This window comes from Kogia breviceps, chromosome 4 (genome assembly GCF_026419965.1).
Source record: "Kogia breviceps isolate mKogBre1 chromosome 4, mKogBre1 haplotype 1, whole genome shotgun sequence".
In the NCBI taxonomy this organism is placed as follows: Eukaryota; Metazoa; Chordata; class Mammalia; order Artiodactyla; family Physeteridae; genus Kogia; species Kogia breviceps.
Genome location: NC_081313.1, coordinates 110,432,339 through 110,460,242, shown reverse-complemented (window position 1 = coordinate 110,460,242; position 27,904 = coordinate 110,432,339). Strand labels below are relative to the sequence as shown.

General features: G+C 36.5%; 1 protein-coding gene across 7 annotated transcripts in view; it reads left to right on the top strand.

Annotated features, from left to right (window-relative positions):
• The window catches only part of AFF4 (ALF transcription elongation factor 4), a 105,481-nt gene that overhangs the window by 58,490 nt on the left and 19,087 nt on the right, over positions 1–27,904 (top strand). For all 7 annotated transcript variants that reach the window (XM_059059904.2, XM_059059906.2, XM_067031618.1 and 4 more), the window contains 12 exons: positions 9,887–9,923; positions 11,601–11,649; positions 14,113–14,167; positions 14,618–14,655; positions 15,076–15,238; positions 15,893–16,810; positions 20,075–20,163; positions 20,994–21,234; positions 25,387–25,481; positions 26,090–26,153; positions 26,263–26,399; positions 27,381–27,452. In XM_059059904.2, coding sequence (XP_058915887.1) covers positions 9,887–9,923; positions 11,601–11,649; positions 14,113–14,167; positions 14,618–14,655; positions 15,076–15,238; positions 15,893–16,810; positions 20,075–20,163; positions 20,994–21,234; positions 25,387–25,481; positions 26,090–26,153; positions 26,263–26,399; positions 27,381–27,452 — 1,958 coding nt within the window. The remainder of the gene's footprint in view (positions 1–9,886; positions 9,924–11,600; positions 11,650–14,112; positions 14,168–14,617; positions 14,656–15,075; positions 15,239–15,892; positions 16,811–20,074; positions 20,164–20,993; positions 21,235–25,386; positions 25,482–26,089; positions 26,154–26,262; positions 26,400–27,380; positions 27,453–27,904) is intronic.

The following is a 27,904-nucleotide window of genomic DNA, read 5'->3' as shown; positions in this document are numbered from 1 at the left end:
TTTTCCTCCTACCTGGAGGACTTCTTTAACTTTTCTTTATAGTGCTTATTTGCTGGTGATAAATGCTTTTAGCTTTTGTATGTCTGAAATAAATTTTTATTTCACCTTTTCTTTTTTGTTTTTAAGATACTTTCACTAAATATAGATTTCTAGGTTGAAGATGTTGATCCATTGTCTGCTGGCTTGCATTGTTTCTGATAAGTAATTTATTGTTGTTCTTTCTTCATCTGTGTATAATGTGTCTTTTTTTTTTCTGGCTGCTTTTAAGAGTATACTGGTTGCAACTGATTTTAAGTTGTTCATTTATGATGTGTCTTGATGTGATTCTCTTCATCTTTCTTGTGCTTGGGTTTGTTTGTTTTTAGCTTCTTGGAACTTTGGGTTCATAGTTTTCATCATATTTGGAAAAATTTTTCTATTACTAACTCAAAATATTTTTGTGTACTCACTTCTTACCTTTTTCCCTCTTCTTTAGAGACTCCAATTACATGTATAGTGGGCCTCTTGAAGTTGTTCAACAGTGTAGTAATGTGCTCTTCATTTTTCTCAATCTTTTAACTTTTGTTGTTTCATTTTGAGTTGTTCCTATTGCTGTATCTTCAGGTTCAGTAAACTTTTGTTCTGCATTGTCTGGTTTGCTATTAATCCCATTTGACATATTTTTAATCTCAGATATTTTAGTTTTCATCTCTGTAAACCTGATATGTTTATGTGTTTTGTCAAACAGATACCAAGTTCTTACTATGTTTCAGATACTAAATTTGACAATGTTGTGGGGGTTTTTTTTTGTTGTTGTTGTTTTTAATTTACAGTCTTTTTGGTCACACCATAGGGCTAGTGGGATCTTATTTCCCAGACCAGGGACTGAACCTGAGCCCTCTTCAGTGAGAGCATCGAGTCCTAACCTCTTGGATGACCAGGGAATTCCCGAGAATGTATTTTTTATTGCAATGCTTTTTCTTTCTTTCCAGCTTAAAAAAAATTTTTTTTAAATTTTATTGAAGTATAATTGATTTACGATGTGTTAATTTCTGCTGTATAGCAGTGATTCAGTTATACATACATATACATTCTTTTTCATATTCTTTTCCATTGTGGTTTATCATGGGATATTGAATATAGTTCCCTGTGCTGTACAGTAGGACCTTGTTGTTTATCCATTCTGTATATAATAGTTTGCATCTGCTAATCCCAAACTCCCAATCCATCCCTCTCCCACCCCCTCCTCCTTGGCAACCACAAGGCTGTTCTTTATGTCTGTGAGTCTGTTTCTATTTCATAGGTAAGTTCATTTTTGTCATATTTTAGATTCCGTATGCAAGTGATATCATATGGTATTTGGCAGTGTATCCTTTTTTAAAATTATTTATTTATTTATTTGGCTACATTGGGTCTAAGCTGTGGCACGTGGGATCTTTGTAGCAGCATGTGGAATCTTTCATTGTGGTGTGTGGGCTCTTTGTTGTGGCACACAGGCTTCTCTCTAGTTGTGGCGCACGGGCTCTAGAGCGCAAGGGCTCAGTAGTTGTGGCATGCAGGCTTAGTTGCTCCACGGCATGTGGGATCTTAGTTCCCCAACCTGGGATCAAACCTGTGTCCTCTGCAGTGGAAGGCAGATTTTTAACCTCTGGACCACCAGCAAGTCCCCGACAGTGTATTCTTTATTGGTGACACTTTTATTTTATTTTATTTTATTTTATTTTATTTTATTTTATTTTATTTTTTTTGTGGTACGGCTCTGCACGCGCAGGCTCAGCGGCCATGGCTCACGGGCCCAGCCGCTCTGCGGCACGTGGGATCCTCCCAGACCGGGGCACGAACCCACGTCCCCTGCATCGGCAGGCAGACTCCCAACCACTGCGCCACCAGGGAAGCCCTGGTGACACTTTTAGTTAGAAAGGTGAGGGCAAAAGAATGATTGCAGTGGGCTCAAAAGTATTGGAGACAATGATTATATAAATGGAGATTTTCTTTTGAGGCATTGTCTGTAAAAGGGAGCAGAGAAGTGTGGTGGTGCCAAAAGGGTATGGTGATATTATCAGGGGGGTATTTTTTATAAGATGAGGACATTTTATTGTATTTATATGCTGATGAAAATGATTTTGTAAAGGAAAAACAAGTGATACATGGGAAAGAGAAAAGGTAACCTTAGGAAATCTCCACAAGAGGGATTGACATTCATGCCCAAGTAGAGAAGATTGGCCTTAGAATAGAGCACAATTAGGTCATTCTTTTTCACAGGAGGGAAAGCAGAGTGAATGGGTGAGTTAGAGATAGGTTGGTAGATTTTCCAGTGATAGTTTCAAGCAAACTAAAGCTTTTGACTGCCTTTACTCATATTCACTGTATGTTCTGAACAATCCCTGGCAGTGTTCTAGGTGCTATACATACAGCACTGAATCATTTAGATGGTGTCAATGTGTAGAATAGTTCTGGCACATTATAGCTATTCAGTAAATGTTTATTGACTGAATTTGGGTATATATACTCAGGTAACTGTGTTTAGATATTTATGAAACAGCTCAGTTAGCTGCTTAATGATTATTGCTTTGGTTGGGTTGCTTTTACAGGGTTTTGCTCTTTTATAGCTTGTCTCATGCTCTGAATTTTCAGTGAATATAGCCTCATGTATGATATAGCTTAAAGCTTTATATGAAGCTTTAATAGGTATTTATTCTCCTTGTGCACTAACCATATGGACTAAGTCTAATGAGCGGACAGAGAAGGGACAAAGTTTTGATATTCAGGGAATTTGGAGATGGCATCCTAGAGAAGATGACAACAATCGGGATTAGAACGGGAAGTATAGGAGTGCCAGAAGCACATGGGAAGATGAGGAGCACAAAAGAGCGGATTTCCTACCCATTAACAGATCTGAAAGAGCAGTTCACAGTCATGGGTGAGAAGTTGAGTTTAAGTACATATTTGGAGAGCTAGTTTATTAGTGAATCACTATCATTTGCTTAAGCATTCTTTATCTGTCCCATTTAAAAACAACACAACAACAAAAAAATCCAGTCTGTTCTGTGTTGTTCTCCAGCTACTCGTCCACTTTAGAGTTAATCTTATTAAATAGTGGTTCATATTTGCTGTCTGTATACTTTCCTCCATTTAATCCTCAGTCCAAGCTGATCTTGCTTTCACTCTCAGTGTCTCACCAAAACCATTATGATCACCAGGGGTCCATTTTGGCAACTCCAATTAATGTTTTTCATTTTTTATCTTCATTGAGCTTCTCATGAACATTGAATGTTGTTTAACCTATTTCTTCCTTGTCTCCCACTATACACTTCTCATCCAGATTTGTTTCTTCAGTTGCTCATTTTTCTCTTCTATCTCTCCCTCTACCATTAAAAGTAAGTTTTCCTGGCATTGTGTTGAGTACTATAAGAGAATACAAAAGAAGAAATGTGTTCTGCCAGTGTGTCAAACATTTTGTTGTGGAAATGAAATAATACAAAAGAAAGAAAAAAGAATTACATGTTAGTGTTTAATTGGATACACAGTTAAACATGAGGAGATGTCATTATTCTCCCAACCAAAAAGCAAAGAGAAAAACAAGCATGGTTCTCTTCTACTGTTCCATATCTTAGTGAAGCTAGAAAACCTTATAGGAGTTATGTTTGTCACTTTCCTCTTCATCACACCTCATAGACTGTCACCAAGTCCTAATGATTTTAATTCCTTTAATGCATTTCAGTTTCATTCATTTTTCTCCGTCTTTATTGTTACCGCTGTGGTAAGTCAGTGGTCTCCAGAGTGGAAAACATATACCCCAGTGTGGTGTGCATTGGAGAATTGGGGGTGGGGGATGAAAAGTTTATTCTTATTTTTTAGTTCTAAAAATCCCAATTTATTTGCTTTTTAATTTTAAAAGAAAAATCAAATACATACATTTTGCTGTCTCTTGATCTGAATGGCAGATGGTCACATTTTATGTCTGGTATGTGAGGTATCCCAAGAGAAGTTTAGGTCTTTTCAGTATGGAAAATTGATAGAGTTGTTTTCATTCATTTGTTCTTCCTAGCTGTGTCATATTGCAGTTTTAAGTGTGCTTGGTTAAGATGTTTTACAGATTATATTAACTGGTCTTAATTAAACTAATCTTCACTAATGCACAAATGGCTTAAAAGACATACCTGCAGTGAAACTACTGAATGAAAATAACACTAAAATGCATTTCTGACCAAACAAGAAAATGGGAGAGTTGAGATTGTCCTTCTCCTGTTATGAGCTCTTCATCTGCCACTACAAAGTAGAAACAAAGATGCCATAAGCAGAAAAAAGAAAAAAATAAAAAGTCCAGATTATCAATAGTAGTTTGAGCATGCATGTTTATCATTAACCTTGCTTTTAGTGTATATAGCAAGTGCCTTGAGAATAGTAACTGATGAAACTGAAAGTATCATAATTTTTACTTGGTGATATTTTGAATTATGTGATATTCAGTTCAGTCCTTAAACATAAATCAGGCCTAATAAAATTTTATTAAAAACTTCTTTTGATGTTTCTCCCAGTGTTCTGTAACCTTTGTTTAAAAACTCAGTCTTTTTACTCCAATGAAAATGACTGAAATCCAGCGCAGAGAGAACACAGAGAAAATATACTAAAATGCATTCCTTTGTTAGGAAACACTATTGAAACAGGCTTAGAAAACAAAGCTAAAGATTCAAGAAACAAATATTAGAATAAATCATGCAGTGTACAAAGTTAGCTATATATAGATTGATGAAAGTACAGGTGCTTCTGGTAGTATCAGTTTATGATATTGTTAGATTCTTTTATAAAATACTTGAAAAGCAATTTTTTTGTGTGTGTGTACCACTCAAAGAAAGATATAACAGAAGTTAAATCCTAAAGTATAAATAATTTTTCCTCCTCCTTCCTTCATGGAGAACCTGTGTGGCACTCCCAAATACCTTTTATACTAATGCAGAAGAAGTTCACTGATTGTTTGTTTAATGACATAAGAAGTTAGCTCACTTATAAAAAAAAAAAGAAAACAATTCTTCGAAAGGCAGCGCTTGATCCATAATGATGCTGAAGAATATCTGGCTCTGACCTAGTCCCCCAAACCACTACAATGTTAGTATTTGAAAATAATCACATCAAAAATAAATGTAGTATCTGTACCTCTCTATCTTGAATTATATAAATGCATAATTCAAGCTAAAAAAATGAATTAGACACCTCCTTCCCTTCCTTTCCCTCCCTCCCTCTTCTCTCCTTCCTCCCTCCCTCACTCCTTTTTCCCTCTCCCCTTTCCTCTCACTCTTTCACACACAAGTCCCAAATACATTAGATCTTTTCGTAACATATTTAAAATAATAATAATAAATTAAACCCTCTTCTTAGAATAAAAGTGATGTCTTAATGAATGAAAAAGTAACTGCCTCAAGCTAGGAAAACAAGATTTTAAAAATAATGTCAGGCTTCCCTGGTGGAGCAACGGTTGCGAGTCCTCCTGCCGATGCAGGGGACACAGGTTCAGTCCCCAGTCCGGGAAGATCCCACATGCCGCGGAGCGGCTGGGCCCGTGAGCCATGGCTGCTGAGCCTGTGCATCCAGAGCCTGTGCTCCGCAACGGGAGAGGCCACAACAGTGAGAGGCCCGCGTACTGCAAAAAAAAAAAAAAAAAAAAAAATAATAATAATAATAATGTCATTACTATGTATATTTTACTGTTGACAGAAACTATGATGATTGTCATATGTGCAAACTTTAAAGACTTAGAAACAGAATTTTCTAACTTCAGTGGGTTTTGAACCTATTTCCTAAAAATATTAAACCACAACCTTTTAATTTATTTTCTTGAAAACCTGTTTTGTATCATTGAACATTGGAAATCTATTAGCTCAATTTCAGTAGAAACCTTTGCATAATTAAGGTGTAAGATTGAAATTTTGGTATCATGATTTAGTAAGTATAGCACTTCTATTTGTATAGTTGTGTCTTTGTGATGTCTAATGAAACCAAATATCAAGCCAGTTTTGGTGTCAGATCTTTGAAGCACTATATATTTCTTTTTGTGTGTAAGAAAAGTGTTGTTGTCATTGATAAATATAATTTTTAAATTACTCTAGAATATTTTATCTGAGCCCTGTAAAATTTCAATATTTTGGTTTTGCCTAATATATACTAGTTAAATAACAACGCATACAATATACGTATTTGGGAGATACAAATGCAAAAATTTCTTAGTGGTGGGGGGTACATGATCAAAAAAGCGTGGAGACCAGTTTGTTTAAGCTGTTGTCATCTCCTATTTGTACCACTGCAGTTATCTCCTAACAAATATCTTTACTTCCATTCTAGATTTCTCAAAGCTGTTCTCTACTTAATAGCCAAGGTAATCATCACAATATGCAGATGTGCTTGTATAATTCTTCTGCTTAGTAAATTGCACACACACACAAATCTTTAATTTGGTCTATAAAGTCTATAAACTATGTGATCTAGCCTCTCTGGTCCTGAGTCTAATTTCTTAATCCTCTTCCTTCTGTACTTTTTCCTCCCGTGGGCTGCCTTTAAGTTCTTTATACTAGCTGTGCTCCTGTTCTTTCTTGCCTTTACACATACTTTTCTCTCTACCCTAAACACTTAACCTTTCCCTTCGTTTCCCAGTTTACTTCCTACATAACCATCAAATTTCATACTGAACAGTACCTACTCAGGGAAGCCTTTGTTCATTTTCCCGATCAGGGGTGTGTGTGTGTGTGTGTGTGTGCGTGCGCGCATACACTGTGCACTGTTTCATGTGCACACACACACATAATTGTAAGCTCTTTTATAATGCTGTGTAAGCATTTGGCCTTCATTGTACTTAACGCAATTGCTATTTTACCTTGATTTGCATGAGTGGTTGCAAAGATATTCATTGACATTAAGCTCCATGAGGACAAGGCCCATGTCAGTTTTTGCTTAATTCTGTTTTTCCAGTACTTAGATATGTGAGTGAATGTTTTATCAAGGAGTTTGGGTTTCATCCCTAGGAAAAACAAAGAGCCATTGGAGGCTCTGTGAAAAATAGGAGTAATGATGACATATAGTAGGACTTGGGCTTTAGAAAGGTCAGCTAGAGGCTATAGGTGAGTGAGGGAGAGAGAGACTAGAGCCAGGAAAATCCATTAGATGGCCATTGTAGATGAAGAAAGGTGAGGACCTAAAGTCTTTGCAGTGTAGATGGAGAGGAGAAGGTGTTGCATGTAGTAGATGGTCTGGAGACAGAATCCAATCGCATTGGTAACTGGCTGACTGACTATTGTCAGAGGTGAGGGGACGGAGTCAGAGATTACTTAAGAGCTTGGGCTGTTAAACTTTTAGGCCATTTACTAGGTAAATGAGTATAAGACAGTTAGCCTTTCAAGGAGGGTGGAGAATTCTTTTCATTTTTAATAAGATTCACAGGAGTGACCTCTTGGCCACTGCTATATTTAAAGAGTTTTTCAGAATGGCTTTATTGAGATATAATTCACATACCATGCAAATTATCCATTCAGAGTGTACAATTAAATGGTTTTGAGTATATTTATAGACATATGCAACCATTACAACTGTCAATTTTAGAACATTTTGGGAAATTCGTGGTGGTCCAGTGGTTAGGACTCTGCGCTTTCACTGCCGAGGGCCTGGGTTCAATCCCTGGTCAGGGAACTAAGATCCCACAAGCCACATGGCACAGCCAAAACTAAACAAACAAACAAATAAATATTTTTTAGGACATTATCACCTCAAAAGGAAACTCCCTACTGTTTAGCTATCAACCTTTTCCCCTCTGTTCCCCTCCCAGTGCTACCCAACCACTAATCTGTTCTCTTTATAGATTTCCCTTTTCTAGATATTTCATGTAAATGGAATCATATCATATATGGTCTTTTGCAACTGGATTCTTTCACTTGGCATAATGTTCAAGGTTCTTCCAAGTTGTAGCATGTATCAGTTTCTTCGTTCTTTTTTATGGCCAAATAATATTCCATTGTATAGATGTATATCATTTTGTTTCTGAATTCATCAGCTGATGGACATTTGGGTTGTTTTGAGCTTTTGGCTACTATGAATAATACTTCTGTAAACCTTTGTACGCAAGTTTTTGTGTGGACGTATGTTTTTGTTTCACTCGGTTATACACCTGGGGGCAGAATTGCTGGGTCATATGGTAACTCTATGTTTAATCATCTGAGGAACTGAATGTTTTCCAAAGCAGCTAGCCGCACCATTTTGTATTTCCCATTAGGCTTTCAATTTCTTCACATTCTTGTCAACACTTGTGATTATCTGTCTTTTTGATTCTAGTCATCCTAGTAAGTGTGAAGTGGTTATCTCATTGTGGGTTTGATTTGTATTGCCCCCCAGTGACAAATGATGTTGAACATCTTTTCATGTGCTTTCTGGCCATTTGTATATCTTTCTTGGAGAAACGTATAGTCAGATCCTTTGCCCACTTTTTCATTGGTTTACTTGACTTTTATCATTGAGTTGTAAGAGCTCTTTATATATTGTAGATACCAGTCTCTTATCAGATATATGATTTGCAAATATTTTCTCCCAATTTGTGTGTTATCTTTTCACTTTTTTTCTTAGAATATTTTGTTTTTATTGGCATTATTATTATTATTTTATGGTAGTGTCTTTTCACTTTCTTGATGGTGTCCTTTGAAGCACAAAAGTTCTTAATATTGATGAAATCCAATTTACCTGTTTGTTTCTCTTGTGTCTTGTGCTTTTGGTGTCATGTAAGAACTCTTTGCCAAATCCAAGGTCATTAAGATTTGGGCACTACATTTTCTTCTAAGAGATTTGTAGTTTTATCTCTTATCTCTTACATTTAGGTCTTTGATCCATTTCAAGTTAATTTTTTTAATATTGTCTGTGGTAAGCATCCGACTTCATTCTTTTGCATATGGCTGTTCACTTGTCCCAGAACCTTTTGTTGAAAAGAGAATTCTTTCCCTGTTGGATGGTCTTCACACCCTTGTTGAAAATCAGTTGACAACTGATGTAGGTTTACAGGTTTTTTTAACACCAAAACTATATTTTAGCTTAGATATTGTTTGGATTTCTCTTTCACAGATAATTCTGTCATTAAAGGAAGATTGTGCTTATTTTTAAGTAAGCTGTTACAGATGTTAGGGATGTTTGTGTAATCTTAGTACTACATTGTGTACCACAGACTTAACTGAGAAAAATGCACAATTTGCACTTGTGAAACAGCTGTTCTGATCTTGAAAGTTGAGTTTGGTAAGTCATGTTTCTTTCAAGGACAGTGACATTTTGGTTTTCTTTTCTTTTCTTTTTGGCTTTCTTTTTATGGATGCTTTCTGAATGCCAGACATTGTGCTAGTATAGGGCTTACAAAGAAGTATATAAAACGAGTATGGAAAATCTCTTCTTCCTCATTTTGCTAATTGTAAGATATTGGGAGCAGGGAGAGGAAGTAAAATGACATGGGAGTAACATAGTAGGAGTTGCTAGTTCATAAAAGTGGTATATTTTGAGTCTATATAGTTTGTACAGCTATTTTCACTCTAGTATACAGTTATTAGTATTGCTTTTTTAAAAGTAACATTTTCTTAAGACCAAGAATTAAATTTAGGATATGAGTACCATGGATGCTGCTGAATAGAAATGAATGATAAAGAAAGACTTACATAGCTTGATGCTTTTTGTATTAATCTCTGGGAAACTGTTATTGACCACAAAATTGCTGAGGCTGATCAGATGGAATCATTAAATTCTTTTGGTGTTTTTTTCTTTTATGCATTCTTAGGAACTCAACAGGATCTTTCATTGAATTAGCTGGAATTGAATAGTTTAATTTGAAGCATTTTTCTCTAATGAACCTTTTTCTCTTAATGTCACTATATAATTTTATGTCCCGTTTTCTTAGGAGTCTCAGCAGTCCAATTTTGGCCCTGGAGAACAAAGTGAGTATTTCTTTTCCTCTTGGTTTTCAAATTAAGCTGTTTGTTGCGCATTCATTTCTCATGGTCACATCATGTATTTCTTTAATAATTCTTTTGTATGTCTTATCCCAATTAAAACAATTTTTTTGGCCACACTGCATGGCATGTAGGATCTTAGTTCCCCGACCAGGGATTGAACTGGCATCCCCTGAAGTGGGAGCATGGAATCTTAATCACTGGACCACCAAGGAAGTCCCTTATCCCAATATTTATGATCTGATGATCAGTAATGGATTGAACTGAATCTTGGCTTGAAAGATGAAGCATTAAAGATTATTGGAGATCAGAATTAACTGTTTTTACTAAGTATTTGAACTAATAGTTCAGAGTTTATGAATTCAATTTGATGGGCACCTCTTAACTCTAAGAGCCGTACTTCTGTCTTTCCATCTCCTTCATTAAGATACTGGGTTCTATTATGGTAAAACTCCAGGCAAGAAGGGGTCATTGTAGCTTACCATGGCTCTTCTCTTCCTGTATCTATATTTATCTATTCTTCCTGGGTGTTTTTGGCTGGGAAGAAAGTCTGCTGTCTGCTACACAACCCCCCTCCACCTCCACTCTCTTGGCCACTCAAAAGAACTTGAGGGGAAGATAGCTTTGGGGAATTCAAGTGTGATTCAAAGAGTTGATGGCTGTGTGAATTGGTAGTGGTAAGGTCAGGAACCTTGCAAATGTCTGGGCTTCACCATATAGCTCTCCAACAAAACAAATGTTCTTTTGCCAAGAGCAATAACTTTTCAGATAGACTTACTCGTAATAAGCTATTTTGGGAGATTAATATGTGGAGCATTTTAATCCTTAGTTGTCTTTAGTGATCTTAAAGCAGAGACAAAACTAGAAGAATATCCATTTTAAGGTTAACAAACTTTTTATGTATCTGTTTCTTCGTTCTGCCTTAAAGCTGCAGTTACAGGAAAAAAAGGACCCAACATTGTTGATATACACTAAATAGCTAGCTGTAGGCCAGAAAGTTTACATTTTCTCTTAAAATCTTTTAAGAATGTCTCATCCTTACTTCTCCCCTTCCCCCGTTCTCTCTCTCCAAAGCTCCCTATTGGCAACTGGGCTCATAAGCTGCAACTACTCTTTATTACCTGTATTTTTCACTTAATTTATTTTAGAACTGTTTTTATATCAGTATAAAGCTCTAGTTCATTATTTTTAAAAACAAAATTGTGTTATATTGTTGAAAGTATCATAATTTGTTTATCTAGTCCCCTGTAGATGGACATTGGTTTCCAGTTTTTGCTGTTGCAAACCATACTGTAATAAACTGTGTGTGTGTGTCTGTGTGTCTCTGTGTGTTTATGTATTCCTCTAGATATACCTGTAAGGTAAATTCCTTTCCTCATAATTGCTAGGTCAGTGGATATGTACATTTACAGTATTGGTAAGATAATATTATCAGATTGCCCTCCAGAAAGATTGTATGAGTTTATAGCCCTACCAATAACATATGAACATGCCTGTTTCCACCACTGTTTCATATTATCGCATTTTAAGGTGTTACCAACTTGATGGATGAAGAATTTTATCCCAATTTTTTGATTTATATTTATTTGAGGTTATATTGATATTTTAAAATATAAATAGCTATACTATAGTTGCTGATTTCTGCATTCCTTTTTGTTCCAGAAAGATATAATCCTTCTTCTAAAACTTCCAATGGGCACCAGTCTAAATCGTAAGTTTATTGCTTAGTAAGTTTAATGTTTGTCTTTTTTTGCTAAAAGTCTAACTGTGTGGTATCGATATTTAGAACAACACTTAGAAATATGTACTTAATCTTTTAAGGCAGGGGTAGGCAAACTTTTATGTAAAGGGCCAGATAGTGAAATAGTTTAGGCTTCAGGGGCCAAATGGTTTCTGTCTCAACTACTCAGTTCTGCAGTTGTAGCATGAAAGCAGCCATAGACTATGGGTGTGGCTGTGTTCCAATAAAACTTTCTTTAACAAAATAGGTCTAGGGCTTCCCTGGTGGTGCAGTGGTTGAGAGTCTGCCTGCTGATGCAGGGGATACGGGTTCGTGCCCCGGTCCGGGAAGATCCCACATGCCGCGGAGCGGCTGGACCCGTGAGCCATGGCCGCTGGGCCTGCGCGTCCGGAGGCTCCGCAGCGGGAGAGGCCACAACAGTGAGAGGCCTGCGTACCGCAAAAAACAAACAAACAAACAAACAAAAACCCCAAAAAACAAAATAGGTCTAGATTTCGCTTGTGGACCATAGTTTGCCTACCCCTGCTCTGCGATTACACTTTTTTCTCATCTTTCAGAAGTGTGTGTGTGTTTGTGTGTGTTGATAGTTTGTTTTTAATTTTTAAAAAAACATGAGAAAATATAGGATTCTTCTTAGTAAGCCCTCCATTTGACCAGTAAGTGTAGAATATTAAAGCAACATAGTTCATACTGTCTAAGTTTTCCTACTTTTATTTTGTAGGTAGACCCAGGAATTATTGGGTCGGCCATAAAGTTCATTCAGGTTTTTCCATAACATCTTACGAAAAACCTGAATGAACTTTTTGGCCAGCCCAGTAAATCAAAATATGATAGGGTGGTATATTGGATGATAATAAATTCCAAGCTTAAAGAATGAACTAACTACTGAATTCCTGAGACCACAAGTTAACCCAATGATTAAAACAAAATTCTAAAGAAACTGGCCACAGTGCTAGCTTTATAGCATAACCACAGTCTATACTGATACCCTCAGCCTCTTCAGCTAAACATAGTGGGAGCTGAGAATGAAAATAAATGAATGCAAGAAGATTAGCCTCACTGTTGAAGAATTCAAATTATGTAAATTCCTATGTATCATATTTATTCTTGAGCAGAAAATTGATGGGAGCTTACCATGTATGTGCATATCACTTTGGTTGCTGACAGAACAAAAGCATGAAGGACCTTGAGCGGTCTGGTGAAAGCTTTGACATATTCACATGTGTAAACAGGTTCATTGAGCTGCCATTATTAAAGCGTAAGGGCTGAGAGAATTCAGAGTAAGTACATTTCTTTATAGGAAATCAGTCATAAAGATGCGCTAAGCCCTTGTCCAAAAGAAAAAACTCTTTTTCTCTGTCCTACTTAATTGGTCATCCTTAGAACACTTTTCGTAATTCTGTAATCATGTGGTTACTTTGTTTCAAGGTGATCTTTTATGTGATAACTCTGAATTTGGGATCAGATTTAGAAACTCAGGTTAAGCTTTGAGGGGAGAGTATAAGTAGTTGTTGGAGTGAAAGAAGATTTCCTTTCCACTGATTGGAGACTGTCGTGAAATTTTAAGAAGAAAGGTAAATGGAGCTAATGGTAATGAGAAATTAAACATTTTCTAGTTGTAGTTCTCCCTAAGCTTTGTATTAATTTTTCCTTTCTTGTAAAAAGGCAAGGAGTGTTTTGTGGTTCATTACTCAGTTTTTAATTTTGATTTTATGGCCTTAAGGAAAATTTAAATCTGTAATTTTACTTTCAAAAGCTAATTCCAGAAACTATCAACTTATAGTATTTATTTGTGTGTTTTTGATCAAGGAAGATTTGGAGACTGGAGTTTATTTTTAATTTATACATGGTTATTTCTCTTGTATAACCAAGGTTCTCACCCAAAATTGTTACATCTGCAAGGATCAGTCATCTTTCATAGCAAGGCGTTTATGAACTAGAACTTTGACTGTGTGTTCTGGTTTTCACAATCACCCAAGTGTACATATCTCTTCATGAAACATTGGGGACAGTGAAGGAGAATTGGTGATGCTTTCATTCTCTCTTCCTTCCTTTTAGGAGTTATATTGTATGGTCATTTGTTATAATAATGAAAGAGTTTGTGTGTATGCAATTAGAGAAAAGCTAGAGATAAGAGAAGTGAGTATAAGAGTTTGTGGAAGGTAGCTTTTGTTTAATTAGAAAAGAAAGATGAATATTGTACTTATGGAAAAGTGAGCTTCCAAAACTGTTAAATTCCACCTTTCTTAATTTTTTACTCTAGATGTGCACCAAACCAGATAGAGTAAGACTTACTTTTTGTTTTCTTTATTTTTCAAGTAAATCTTTGGCTACCACAGTGATTATTCCTAGAATTATTGATAGATATTTAATACTCTGGTATGCCATGATGAAGTTCCAAAAATAATAATCCTTTCTGCCTTTTCCTTTTAGTATGTTAAAAGATGACTTAAAACTAAGCAGCAGTGAAGACAGTGATGGGGAACAGGTGTGTCTACTGCTATATAATTTTGCCAGTTTCATACAGTGTTTTCATTGTATTTTATAAGAGTTATAATTGAATAATACATTTATGATTCAGTTATTTAAAATAAGTTCCTTCCTGCTGTCTGACACTAGAATGTTATAGTTCTCCGCTTTGTCTTTAAACCTCCATTTTTTTCTTATTTAAAAAAACTGGCTTTTTCTTATTACTTATCATATATCAGAATATACTCGTGAAGCATGAGATTGTTGACAAGAACTATTAACACAGCTTTTAATCTTATCCTGGCAATTATTCTTTAGGTAAAAACAGTATTTTTATAAGTGTTAAGTGACCATTAATGCATACATTAGAGAAGCCAGTTTTTCTATTAAGATTTCAGATATTGTTCACATCAAGCAGATAGAGTACTATTTATTCATTCACAGATTTCCTCCCATGTTTTAATTTTAGGATTGTGATAAGACAATGCCAAGGAGTACACCTGGAAGGTAGGCATCCTTTTATTTCTTGTTTTATTTAGAGTGGAAGGGTCAATCTGATAACAGTATAGTGATAGTGTAATTGACTTTATAAAGTAAATATTATCGATTGTGATGGTGGTTTTACAACTCTGTAAATTAACTAAAAATCATTGGATTGTATATTTAAAATGGGTGAATTTTATGGTGTGTAATTTATACCACAGTAAAACAGTTTTTTAAAGGTAAGTACTAATGGCTGAGCTGCATTTCAGATATTTTTTAAGGAAGTATTTATTTCATTTATAATGAAGTTCTAGATTCATAGAATTGTAAGAGCTTAACAAATAGTAAACATTTTAAATAAAGTTCATTGTCAGATTTGAATGCTTACCTGTTGTCTCTCTAAAAAAAAAACTTTTGGTCATTTATATGTTTTATCTCTTTTAGTAACTCTGAACCTTCACACCATAATAGTGAAGGGGCAGATAACTCCAGGGATGATTCTAGCAGCCACAGTGGATCTGAAAGCAGCTCTGGATCTGACTCAGAGAGTGAAAGTAGTTCCAGTGACAGTGAGGCAAATGAGCCATCCCAGAGTGCATCTCCTGAGGTGAGAGGGGGGCAAGGGGGTGCCTTCCATAGGCCCTCTGAAGGCCCCTGGTGATGGCCAGTTAAGACTAGTTTCAAATATAAAAATGAAGAAAAGAAGATTACATATTTTGACAAAAAGAAACTGAACTGTGTATCTTGGAGGAAATTTAGATACTTCAGTGTCCTTGTTATGTGAACATATTTGGTCTAGATTAGGGACTATTTGCAGTCATATTTCAGGTCACTAAAATATTGGATTTATTTACTTGGGGTTTTATTTTTGTTTCAACCTGGTAATGTTATTTAGTTATGGTGAAAAAAAAGTCTTAAATAGCATAATTTCACTGTAGGTTGATAAAATGTTGTTAAAAATCTCTATGGTACCTACATCATTTGTTTACTTTCTGGAATTAAATGTACTGTATGGTCATTTGGATTCCTGACAGGGATATTCAGTAATTAAAGGCTATATATAACATTAAGCGTACCTTCTCATTCAAGTGGTTAAAGCTATTAGTCAGTATTTTTAGCCTTTTGCTTTGGTTCAGTCAGAACAATGAAAAACAAATGCCTTTGTGGCATTAGGTGTTATGTTTTTCCCTCTTCCTTGAGATTTTAAAGGAAGGAGAAAGTTTCAGTACTGAAAAAGCATACTTCTTTCTCTGTTTTTCAGCCTGAACCACCACCCACAAACAAATGGCAACTTGATAATTGGCTGAATAAAGTGAACCCACATAAAGTGTCACCAGCTTCTTCTGTGGACAGTAATATCCCATCATCTCAAGGCTATAAAAAGGAAGGCCGAGAACAGGGCACAGGGAATAGCTATACTGATCCAGGTGGTCCTAAAGAAACAAGTTCTGCTACTCCTGGACGAGACTCCAAAACTGTCCAAAAGGGATCAGAGAGTGGGCGTGGGAGGCAGAAGTCTCCTGCACAGAGTGACAGCACAGCACAGAGGAGAACTGTAGGCAAAAAACAACCCAAAAAGACTGAGAAGGCAGCTGCTGAAGAGCCCCGCGGAGGCCTGAAGATAGAGAGTGAAACCCCTGTAGACATGGCTACCAGCATGCCCTCCAGCAGACACAAAGCAGCTACCAAAGGCTCAAGGAAACCCAATATAAAAAAGGAGTCCAAATCTTCCCCTCGACCTTCAGCAGAGAAAAAGAAATACAAGTCAACAAGTAAATCTTCCCAGAAATCAAGGGAAATCATAGAAACAGATACCTCATCCTCAGATTCGGATGAAAGCGAGAGCCTTCCTCCTTCCTCACAAACTCCTAAGTACCCTGAGAGTAATAGGACTCCCGTTAAGCCCTCCTCGGTGGAGGAAGAAGATAGCTTTTTTCGGCAACGAATGTTCTCTCCTATGGAAGAGAAGGAACTTCTTTCACCCCTCAGTGAGCCTGATGACAGGTATCCACTTATTGTGAAGATTGACCTGAATCTCTTGACTAGAATACCAGGAAAGCCTTACAAAGAAACAGAGACACCCAAGGGGGAAAAGAAAAATGTTCCAGAAAAGCACACAAGAGAGGCTCAGAAACAAGCCTCAGAAAAAGTTTCCAACAAAGGCAAAAGGAAACATAAGGTTTGTAAAGGGTTCTTTTTTGTTGTTGTTGTTGTTTTTTGAACATCAGCATCTAAAATGCATTGGAAATCTCAGTAAGCCAAAAAATAGCTAGTTGAGTCAGCTATGAGGGAAAATAGAGATGAGCCTAAAGCCCCAATGAAGCTACAGACACAAGAGTCTCTTGAAGATCACTCTGCCTCTTCCTGTCTCCTATAGTAAAGAATTATAGTTTCTAATCAAATAAGAAATGAGCCAGTGCTTCTGTTCATAATGTGTGCTGGCCAGTATAGAGGTGAGAGTGAAGCAGAGATTGCAAGCTGGCCTTCACAACATTCTTAAAATTTTGGTTTTCAATGTCTTTACTTGGGATTATTTACTCTTCAGGTTGTCACAGCCCCTAACACATTTTTCTCTCTTACACCCAGACCAAGTCACAGTTTTTAAATTACTAATTCCAGCTAGTAAATTGACTCACCAATTTTAACATGTTCTTAAGAATTTCACCAATCCATTGTACATAGCTATGCCGTAGCTTCTTTACCTTTCAAACGCCCATTTCTGCAAGTTCAGAACTAAAAACATCTGCTGACACATTGCCAGCTCTCATCCCTAAATGCTTCCAGGATAATTTGGGTTTAGAGACAAAGCTTGGTATATATTTTAAGGTCAGCTTTTTTTAGACCCAGGAAATGTGAAAACTCATGGATATCTGTGATTGGAGGATAATAGACACATAATGAAAAGAGCTTATATAGATAAAGATTCTTTGAAAAAAACAGCTTGATCTTTCAGCTCTAGTGAGCCATGTTTATAGGAGAGTATATTTTAATAATCTGTATTGAAGAATAATATAATTTCCCCTGATATATATGTGTGAATATGATTGTAGAAGACTGAAAACATGAGCAGGTGGACAGAATAGATACCTGAATGGCTGTGCCAGGTGGACTCAGAACAAAACTCCAATCCCAATTGACCTTGAGAATCTCATGTAGGAGTATAGGAAGAATATAGCATTTTCTTAAAATGAAGTTAGCCAGAGGTTTTTTCTCTTTTTTTTTCTTAAAACCACAGTACTATGTGCTGCTGCTGATGTGTATTTGGACAAATGAGAATAATACTTCTTTTTTTTTTGCATCTTCAGAAGTTGAAGAGTTTTTTAAAATTTGAATTTCTAGAAAACTGAAGCTTACTACTTCCAGTGCTATAGCTAATGAGCTTCCATTATTTTAGTAAAGGGATGTTTTATTCAACTAGTAAGCTGTTTAGACCTGCTAGACTCTAGAGCCCACAGCCTCAGGTTGTTGGACTTGGTTATGGGATTTAATTAATAGAATTACATGAAATAAGAGCTTGTATATGATAGATTCTGCTCTTTAAAAAACTAAGGTGTTTCTTATGGAATAAAAAAAAATGGTCCTTTTGTCTTTAAAAGATATTACATGTTCTTTGTAAAATTTTCAAACATTTAAAATATAATATAGAAAGTGAGTCTTTTTTACTCTTTTGTTTAAAATTTTACAATATATATAACTTACAATAAAAAATCCCCTTCCTCTAAAAGAAGTGGCCCATATCTCCTTCCCTCCGCCACATCTCACTGGCATATATTCTTCACAGGTTTTTTATATCAATACCTATAAGTCAAATTTTGATTTTATAAAATGTATGTATATCACCAGGAAACTGGGTGATGATCCCACATCTTGCAGGATCTTAGTTCCCTGACCAGAGATCGAACCTGGGCCCCGGCATTAAAAGCACCAAGTCCTAACCACTAGACTGCCAGGGAATTCCCAGTGATGATTTTTGAGATTTGCTGCTTTGGTAAAATTAAGTGTCAGGGGCAGTTCCTGAAGATAAAGCAGATAGTACTGAGAAGAGACCCAGCCAAGGATAATGAAGAATGTGGGTTCCTTTTTCTCATGTTTTCACATGTCCAACTTTAATCATTTGTGTATGGGAACAAATTCTTTTGTTATGGCAGAAAGTTGGCAATATTCGTGCCCTGATATTTAAGTCAATAGGAAATCTTAAATTCACCAAGCAAGTAGCTTGGGGATTATAGACAGGCCCATAGCTTTTGTTTCAGCAAAAAAGTTTTTAAAAAATCATTAGGCTTGGGGCTTCCCTGGTGGCGCAGTGGTTGAGAATCCGCCTGCCGATGCAGGAGACACGGGTTCGTGCCCTGGTCCGGGAAGATCCCACATGCTGCGGAGCAACTAAGCCCGTGAGCCATGGCCGCCAGGCCTGCGCGTCCGGAGCCTGTGCTCCGCAATGGGAGAGGCCACAACAGTGAGAGGCCCGCATACCGCAAAAAAAAAATCATTAGGCTTGGCTATAAGCAAAAAGATGGACAGTAACAAGTATTGGTGAAGATATGGAGAACTGCAGTGCTGTTGGGAATGTAAAATGATGTAGCCACTTTGGAACATAGTTTAGCAGTTACTCACAAAGTAAATATGTAGTATTACCTTATGACCCAGCAATTGCACTCATAGGTATATACCCAAGAACAGTGAAAACATGTCCATACAAAATCCTGTACTTGAAAAGTAGAATCTTTTCTATGAATGGATGATGATAAATGGATAAATAAATGATGAATGGATAAATAAAATGTGGTATGTCCATACCACCATATATTCAGCCATAAAAAGAAATAAAGTACTGACAAATCTTACAGCATAGATGAACCTTAAAAATATTATGCTAAGTGAAGGGAGCCAGACACAAAGGCCACACATATTGTATGATTACACTTTATGAAATGTATAGAATAGGCAAATCCATAAAGACAAAATGTATAAATTAGTGATTGCCAGATCTGGGGGTGGAGGGGATGGGGAGTGACTGCCAATGCAGAGCAGGGTGCTTTTTGAGATAATGAAAATATTCTAAAATTGATTGTGTTGATGGTTGTAGAACTTTGTGAATATGCTAAAAGCAATTGAATTGTGTACTTTTAAAGGGAATTTTATGGTATGTGAATTATATCTGAATTATAATCTCATCCCCAGCCCTCCCCAAATCATTAGACTGAAAAGATGCCACTAAAAAGACTGTTGCAGCATTTCAGCTCTTCTTACCTAAAATAGGAGGCTCCTTCTCAGACTTAAAACCTAATTTATTAAACATCATTTAAATGAATTCTTTCACTTCACATTTTTCTTCTTTCTGAAGTTTATCAGAGATAAACTGTTTGAGGGTAACTAGTACTGGAAACTGAAACTTGATGAATAGAAATCAAACCTAGCTGTTTTTTTTCTATTTTTCATGCAGAATGAAGATGATAACAGAGCCAATGAGAGCAAGAAACCCAAAACGGAAGACAAGAATTCGGCAGGCCACAAGCCATCCAGCAACAAAGAGTACGTTTGCAGAACATGTTACATGTGTGTCAATCTGTTATTTGCTATTGGGTACTTTCTAACATGCTCTTAGAATGTTCCTTTTAGTAAGTATATGTCATACACATCTATACACAGTCATATACCAAATAGTGGGAGGTTTTGCTTTTAGCTAATTGGGGTGAAAAGCAATTTTAAGATTCAGTTAGTGGGCTTCCCTGGTGGCACAGTGGTTGAGAATCCGCCTGCGGATGCAGGGGACACGGGTTCGTGCACTGGTCTGGGAAGATCCCACATGCTGCGGAGCAGCTGGGCCCGTGAGCCGTGCCCACTGAGCCTGCGCGTCTGGAGCCTGTGCTCCGCAACGGGAGAGGCCACAACAGTGAGAGGCCTGCGTACCACAAGAAAAAAAAAAAAAGATTCAGTCACATAATCCTCTCTCCTCTTTTTAGTGGAATAGGAGGTATTTATAGGATAAAATTTAAAGTAAAGCTTTACCACTTTCAGGTTGGTGACAAGCTTAGGTATAACTTGCAGGAGACTTATGAGCATTAATATCATCATTCACCATTCATCTTTTTGTTAATTTATTCAACCACTATTTAATGAATACTTGTGTGGCAGGCCAAGGTTTAGGCACTGGGTATACAACCATGATGGGGGGAAACACCAGACAAGATGTCTGCCCTCATGAATTTTACAGTTTTATTTTGTTTTGCAGAAATCATGTGTTCTAGTAATCAAATAGGGAAAAACAAATTTGTCTTGAAAGCAGGCAAAGTCAAGTGGAAAAAATCCATCACTCCTGTATGACCGTGTGAGGAAATGAGGGCATTTGTTTGGTTTGGCAGGTCATCTAAACAGAGTGCTGCTAAAGAAAAAGATTTGTTGCCTTCTCCTGCTGGGCCTGTTCCTTCAAAAGATCCAAAAACAGAGCATGGCTCTCGGAAGAGGACTATTAGTCAGTCTTCTTCTTTAAAGTCAAGTAATAACAGCAACAAGGAAAATAGCAGCAGCAGCAAAAACAGTTCCTCTACATCAAAGCAGAAGAGGACTGAAGGGAAGACTTCCAGTAGCTCTAAGGAGGTCAAGGTAAGGCATTGGGGGCTTGAGCCTTTTGAAGAAAAATCTCCTTGCCATGTGACTTCTCCAAGGTGACACTGTGCTTTGAAAATTTTGTAAACATCTTAATTTTATAGACCCTTAATTTTCAAAATGTCATAATCTTGTTAATAAACTTGTGCAGTGATCTGAGACCATGAAAGGAATGAAGTCATCTGGCCATATGCATATTAGTTAGGATAGAAACCCATAATTGGAAAAGTTGATTATGGAAAAACAGTTGATTATGATCAAATTTGTAAATAGCTCCAGTTCTGATTGGGTTCTTATCTATGGTTTTAAATGGACTTTGGATTTTTTAGAATTAGATTTTACAAGCAAGTTATACTACTTATAAAATGATAAAGCAATATATGGCTTCATGAAGAAGAAAAAATTTCTTTAGCTGAGCTACCACTGGAATTATTTCTAGAGCATGATCATAATGTAGGGGAATACTGTTAATGTTTGTGGGTATGTAATTAGATCAAAGAAGCTTTTTCAAGGCTATACATTAGGCTCTCACCCTGAATTTGTTTACCAGGTTATTTGTATTGCTTTCTAAAGTGTTCTGATCAGGAGCAAACTACCTGACAAAATTAAGAAAATACCTAGATTTTTAAGTATATAATTTACTGAATTATTTGTGACTTAAGTTGAAAAAAATTGACTGTTAAAGGCAGTTAGTTGTGCTTATTAAATGTGGTAATTAAATCTTTTAAATTTTGAGGTAATTTAAATGGTGAACATCTCAATTGAGATATACAGAAGACTTTTTCTCCTGCTGGACCCCATTCCATAGTAGATTAGAGAGTTAGTCCTAGTGCCCTCGAGGAACCTGTCCTCTTGGCCTCTTTCACTGTCCCAGTTCTGTCTACCTCCTGACTGGCTCTTTCTCCATTTCCCGTCCTGGAACTGTAGGATTTCAGGCCTGTGTGCTTCTTTCTTTAAATCTCTTCTCCCTCTCCCTCTCCCTCTCCCTCCCTCCCTCCCTCCCTCTCTCTCTCTTTCTCTTGCGCGCGCTCCCGCACACACTTTATTTATTTATTTATTTTCTAACATCTTTATTTGAGTATAACTGTTTTACAGTAGTGTGTTAGTTTCTCCTTTACAACAAAGTGAATCAGTTATACATATACGTATGTTCCCATAACTCTTCCCTCTTTTGTCACCCTCCCTCCCACCCTCCCTATCCCACCCCTCTAGGTGGTCACAAAGCACAGAGGTGAACTCCCTGTGCTATGCTGCAGCTTCCCGCTAGCTATCTAATTTACATTTGGTAGTGTGTATATGTCCCTGCCACTCTCTCACATCATCACAGCTTACCCTTCCCCCTCCCCATATCCTCAAGTCCATGCTCTAGTAGGTCTGTGTTTTATTCCCATCCTACCACTAATCTCTTCATGACATTTTTTTTTTTTTTTTTTAGATTCCATATATATGTGTTAGCATACGGTATTTGTTTTTCTCCTTCTGACTTACTTCACTCTGTATGACAGATTCCAGAAAAAGAAATGAAACTGACTTATTTGTAATGAGGTGGATAGACCGCACACACTTTAAATGCACTCATTAAGTGAGCTCACCTGCTCATTTGGCTTCTGTTAGCTCATAGGTAACACTCTGTGTTTCTTCCTTATTGGTTTCTCAGGTTCTTGAAAGCAGGAATTTGTATCTTACTTGTTTTGTGTTTTATCCAGTGTTTAACTTATTGGATAATGAGGAAACATTTGGATCAAATGTAGTTATTTGGTACTTTGTTGTTATCAACAAAATATAAAATATATTGGCCCTGACCCCTTTGATTTCAAGATCTTGTGGCACTTAACAGTTGTTAAAATTATGTTAGTCTTGGTAGTTTCCAGTTTAGGCAATTATATATCGGTTTATTAAAGAAAATTCTGTAATTAACTTAGACAATATGCTTTCTAATATCAACTAAAGAAAAATTAAGAGAATGTGAAAAACCAAAATTACATACAATTTTTATTTTGTTTTCTAGATATTTGCTGATATCAAATTTTTGAAATATGTTGGCATAAATTTTGTTCATTATAGTCTCTTATGTTTTTAATATCTATAATATTGCTACTTATGATCCTCTTTTATTTTTAGTATTAGTTTTCTGTGCCATCTTTCTCTTTTCCTTGATCAGTCTCATCAGAGGCTTATCACTTTTACTTGTCTTTTCAAAAAAAACAACCTTTCTTTGTCTTTATTCTCTATAGTTTATTTTTGTTTTCTGTTTCATTAACTTACATGCTTTATAATTTCCTTTTAATTTCTTTTTGTTTTGCTGCTGTTTATTAACTTTTAAAGATGGGTACCTAGCTCGTTTTTTAAAATTAATTTTCAGTCCTTTTTCTCTAATGTTCTAATATAAGCAGTTAGACTATATATTTTCCTCAATACTGCTTTAGCTGCATCTTCAAAATTTGGTATATAATATTTTTATAACTCAGTTTAAAATGTTTTTAAATTTCCTTTCTGATTTCATCTTTGATCCAAGAGTTATTTAAACGTGTGTTACTCACTTTCCAAACAGAGAGATTTTCTAGTTGTCTTTTGGTTAGTACTTCTACCTTAGTTGCAATGGGGCTGGAAAGTGATCTGCATGAGCAGTCTTTTTATATTTGTTAAGAGTTGCTTTATAAAAGAGCATAGTATATGGTAGATTTTTGTAATGTTCTATATTTGTTTGAAAAGACTGTCTTCCACATGAATTGGGGACAGAGAGCTATATAATTCAATTAGATTAATCATGTTTTCACACCTTCTATATGCTGACTGATATTTTGTCAGTTTGTCCTATTGTTCAGAGAGAAGTTCTTCCAGTTTTTTTTTAATTGAGATGTAGTTGATATATAACATATTAGTTTCAGGTGTACAACATAATGATTACATATATGTATATATTGCAAAACAATCACTGCAGTAAGTCTAGTTAGCATCTCTTACCACACATAGTAATTTTTTTTTATTTTCAGAAACTTCAGTTTTCCATCAATAAACTTAAACTTAGGCAGTTGTAGATCTGTTTATAAAACACAGAGGGAAAGCTGTCCAAGTAATGTTAGATTGCAACAGTATTTAGGAAGCCATTTCATAAACATGCAGACTGCGTAAAGAGCTTAGCATTTTCTCAAATCTCAGGGCTTTTATTTTCATTCTTGAAGGAAGCTGTAATGGGTGGAACTGAAGGACTCTTTTACAAGAAAAGAAAAAAAAATGGTTACATGGTTTTTTAAAAATAGATTTTAAGCAGAAGTAATAAAATATATATCATTGTGTCATAGGGCTGGATGGGGAAGCGGTTGGGAGGACAGGATCATAGCCATTGCATAGAGATCTGTGTTGATAGGACACAGGATGGACATGTTGATAGGAGGCAGAATAAAATTTAAGAAAGTGTCCAGGCTCTTTTTTTTGGCTGCACTGGGTCAGCCTTGCAGCACTCGGGGTCAGTAGTTGCGGTATGTGGGATCTTAGTTCCCTGACCAGGGATCAAACCCGGGCCCCCTGCATTGGGAGCATGGAGTCTTAGCCACTGGACCACCAGGGAAGTCCCTGTCCAGACTTTTAAAATCTGACAGATCTGGACTTAAAGCCCAGTTTCCAGGAATACTGCTTAAAAGCTGTTTGAACTTGGACAAGTTACTCAGCCTCCTTGAGACTACTTTTTATTCTATCCTAATAGCAGTACATATTTCATAGTGTTGTTGAAGGATTAATGATTGTGCTAAGTACTTGGTTAACTGAGTGCCTAGTAAGTAGTAGGCACATAGTAGATGTTAGATATTATTGTTGTTTTCATCAACCGGTTATTACCAGTAAATTTTGTCTTAAGTAGTACTGCTATATTGATAATAGGTTTGTGTCTTCCTTATGTTTTTACAAGTGCCAGGGTCAGTGCCTGGCACATAGTAGACCCCTGATATTATAAAGAATATTTTTGGTTATATAAAATGGGCTCACTCCATAAAAAGGACATTTACATTCTGAAATTTTAGTATTTTATAACAAGGAAATTAATTACCAAAGACAATGGAATTTTGTTTGCTTTTTAACCACTGGCTCAAATACTTTTAGTTTAATTTTAATCTCACAATTTTCAACATAGTTATATATATTTTTTTTGGTCAGGAAAAGGCTCCAAATAGCTCTTCTAACTGTCCTCCATCTACACCAACTCCTGATGCTTCTAAGCCTCGGAGAGCGAAGCTTGCCTTTGACGACAGGTGAGATAAATATGATTTTTTTATGCATTCAAGAAATCATTCCAGTCAGCATATTAAAAACTCATTTTAATTTGTCAGTGACCAGAAGAATTGATTGTGTTGTGATCACAGAATATTCAGATTTTAATTTGAAAGGCACCTACTAGTCCAAGTATTGCTCCTTTAACTTATTAACTCCATGATTCTCATGGGGAATGTGAATAATGTACCTTCCAGTAGAATCTTACTGCTGCTGACTTTACTGTTTAAAATAAGGGTTTTCTTAAATAAGTAAGAGCAATGTTGGTTTTTTTCCCTCCATTTTGATAAAAGGTTATCCTACCCACATTTTGTTCACTCTCAATCTTTCAAACAACTTGGGTAAGTTAGCAGTTAATACTAGGGAGTTTGATTTCTGTTTTCCTAGTAGAAAATTTGCCAAGTTGGCCAAAATGATTTATGCTCTTAACCCAATTTAAACATTCATCAGAAAAAAATGAATTGAATGTTTAGCAATAGTTCATTTTCTTTACTTGAGGACATGAAAACTGAGGAATATTAGAGACTAAAGTGAACTAGTATCATGAAAATATTTACCATTTTTCTTATAATAAAAATTTACATTGCAGAAATTATTCAGCAGACCATTATTTACAAGAAGCAAAAAAGCTAAAGCACAATGCAGATGCATTGGTATGTAAATATTCTCCTCACATTTATATATTTAATCAAATTAACTTAAATCTTTGTTCTCATAGTACATCAGTGTGGCTCTCGTTTACCTTTATTCTCCTTTCTTCAGTCTGATAGGTTTGAGAAAGCTGTATACTATCTTGATGCTGTGGTATCTTTCATTGAATGTGGGAATGCATTAGAGAAAAATGCTCAGGAATCCAAATCCCCATTCCTTATGTATTCAGAGACAGTGGAGCTCATCAAGTAAGTGGGAAGACTTGCCACATCACTGGCAATATTTCTGTGGTCCTTCTAGGAAAAGACTGATGTATACAGTAATGCTAAAGAGGATCCTTAGTCCTTTATTGTCCTTGGATAAGGAGAACTAGACATTTCAGTGCAGCAGTCTCCAACCTTTTTGGCACCAAGGACTGGTTTCGTGGAAGACAGTTTTTCCATGGACCAGGGGTGGGAGATGGTTTTGGGATGATTCAAGCGCATTACATTATTGTGCACTTTATTTCTATTATTATTACATTGTAATATATAATGAAATAATTATGTAACTCATCATAATGCAGAATCAGTGGGAGCCCTGAGCTTGTTTTCCTGCAACTAGATGGTCCCATCTGGGGGTGATGGGAGAGAGTGACACCCAAAGTGTGTTGCTTATGTCCAGTCTACTCTGTAAGATGCAGCTTAATTGTCACTTGCCACTCACTGATAGGGTTTTGATATGAGTCTGCAAGCAACTGATTTATTATGGTGTCTGTGCAGTTAAACCTCTCTGCTAATGATAATCTGTATTTGCAGCCACTCCCCAGCGCTAGCATCACTGCCTCAGCTCCACCTCAGATAGTCAGGCATTAGATTCGCATAAGGAGCACACAACCTAGATCCTGCATATGCGTGGTTCACAGTAGGGTTCATGCTCCTATGAGAATCTCATGCTGCTGCTGATCTGACAGGAGGAGGAGCTCAGGCGGTAATGCGAATTATGGGGAGCAGCTGTAAATACAGATGAAGCTTCACTCACTCGCCCACTGCTTACCTCCTGCTGTGCTGCCCAGTTCCTAACAGGCCACAGATCAGTACGGGTCCATGGCCCAGGGGTTGGGGACCTCTGCTTTAGTGGGTATTTTTGCCTTTATTTAGGTTTGATTCTAATGTTTAGAGGACTAAGGAGGTCATAAGACAGATGAAGTATTATATTTTGTGTCATTTGTTTCTTATATTATCTCACAGATACACTATGAAGCTAAAGAATTACTTGGCACCAGATGCTACAGCTGCAGATAAAAGACTCACAGTACTTTGGTAAGTGTTGTGTGTTTTAGCCTCTGCTAGATGACAAAGCAGTTTCATAATGAATTGTGCTATGTTCTTCTGAAAGTTATCCTTGAATCTTCCTTCCATAACTCAGTCATAAATCTGTTCTTGATGGGTAAAGTAGAAAATAACTCAGAATTCCTACAGAAATATTTTAGTTGCTGTGAGTCTCTGATCCATTGCCCTCTTGGCAAAAGCCTTGGTAGAGGGGGACTGATATTAGAACTTTCTGTTGTCTTAAGTGGTCACTTTTTCAGGCTCTGGGTTTTGTGTTTTTTTTTTAAATATTTAACTATAGTTTATTTTTTATTTATTTATTTATTTTTTTGTGGTATGTGGGCCTCACTGTTGTGGCCTCTCCCGTTGCGGAGCACAGGCTCCGGACGCGCAGGCTCAGCGGCCATGGCTCACGGGCCCAGCCGCTCCGCGGCATGTGGGAT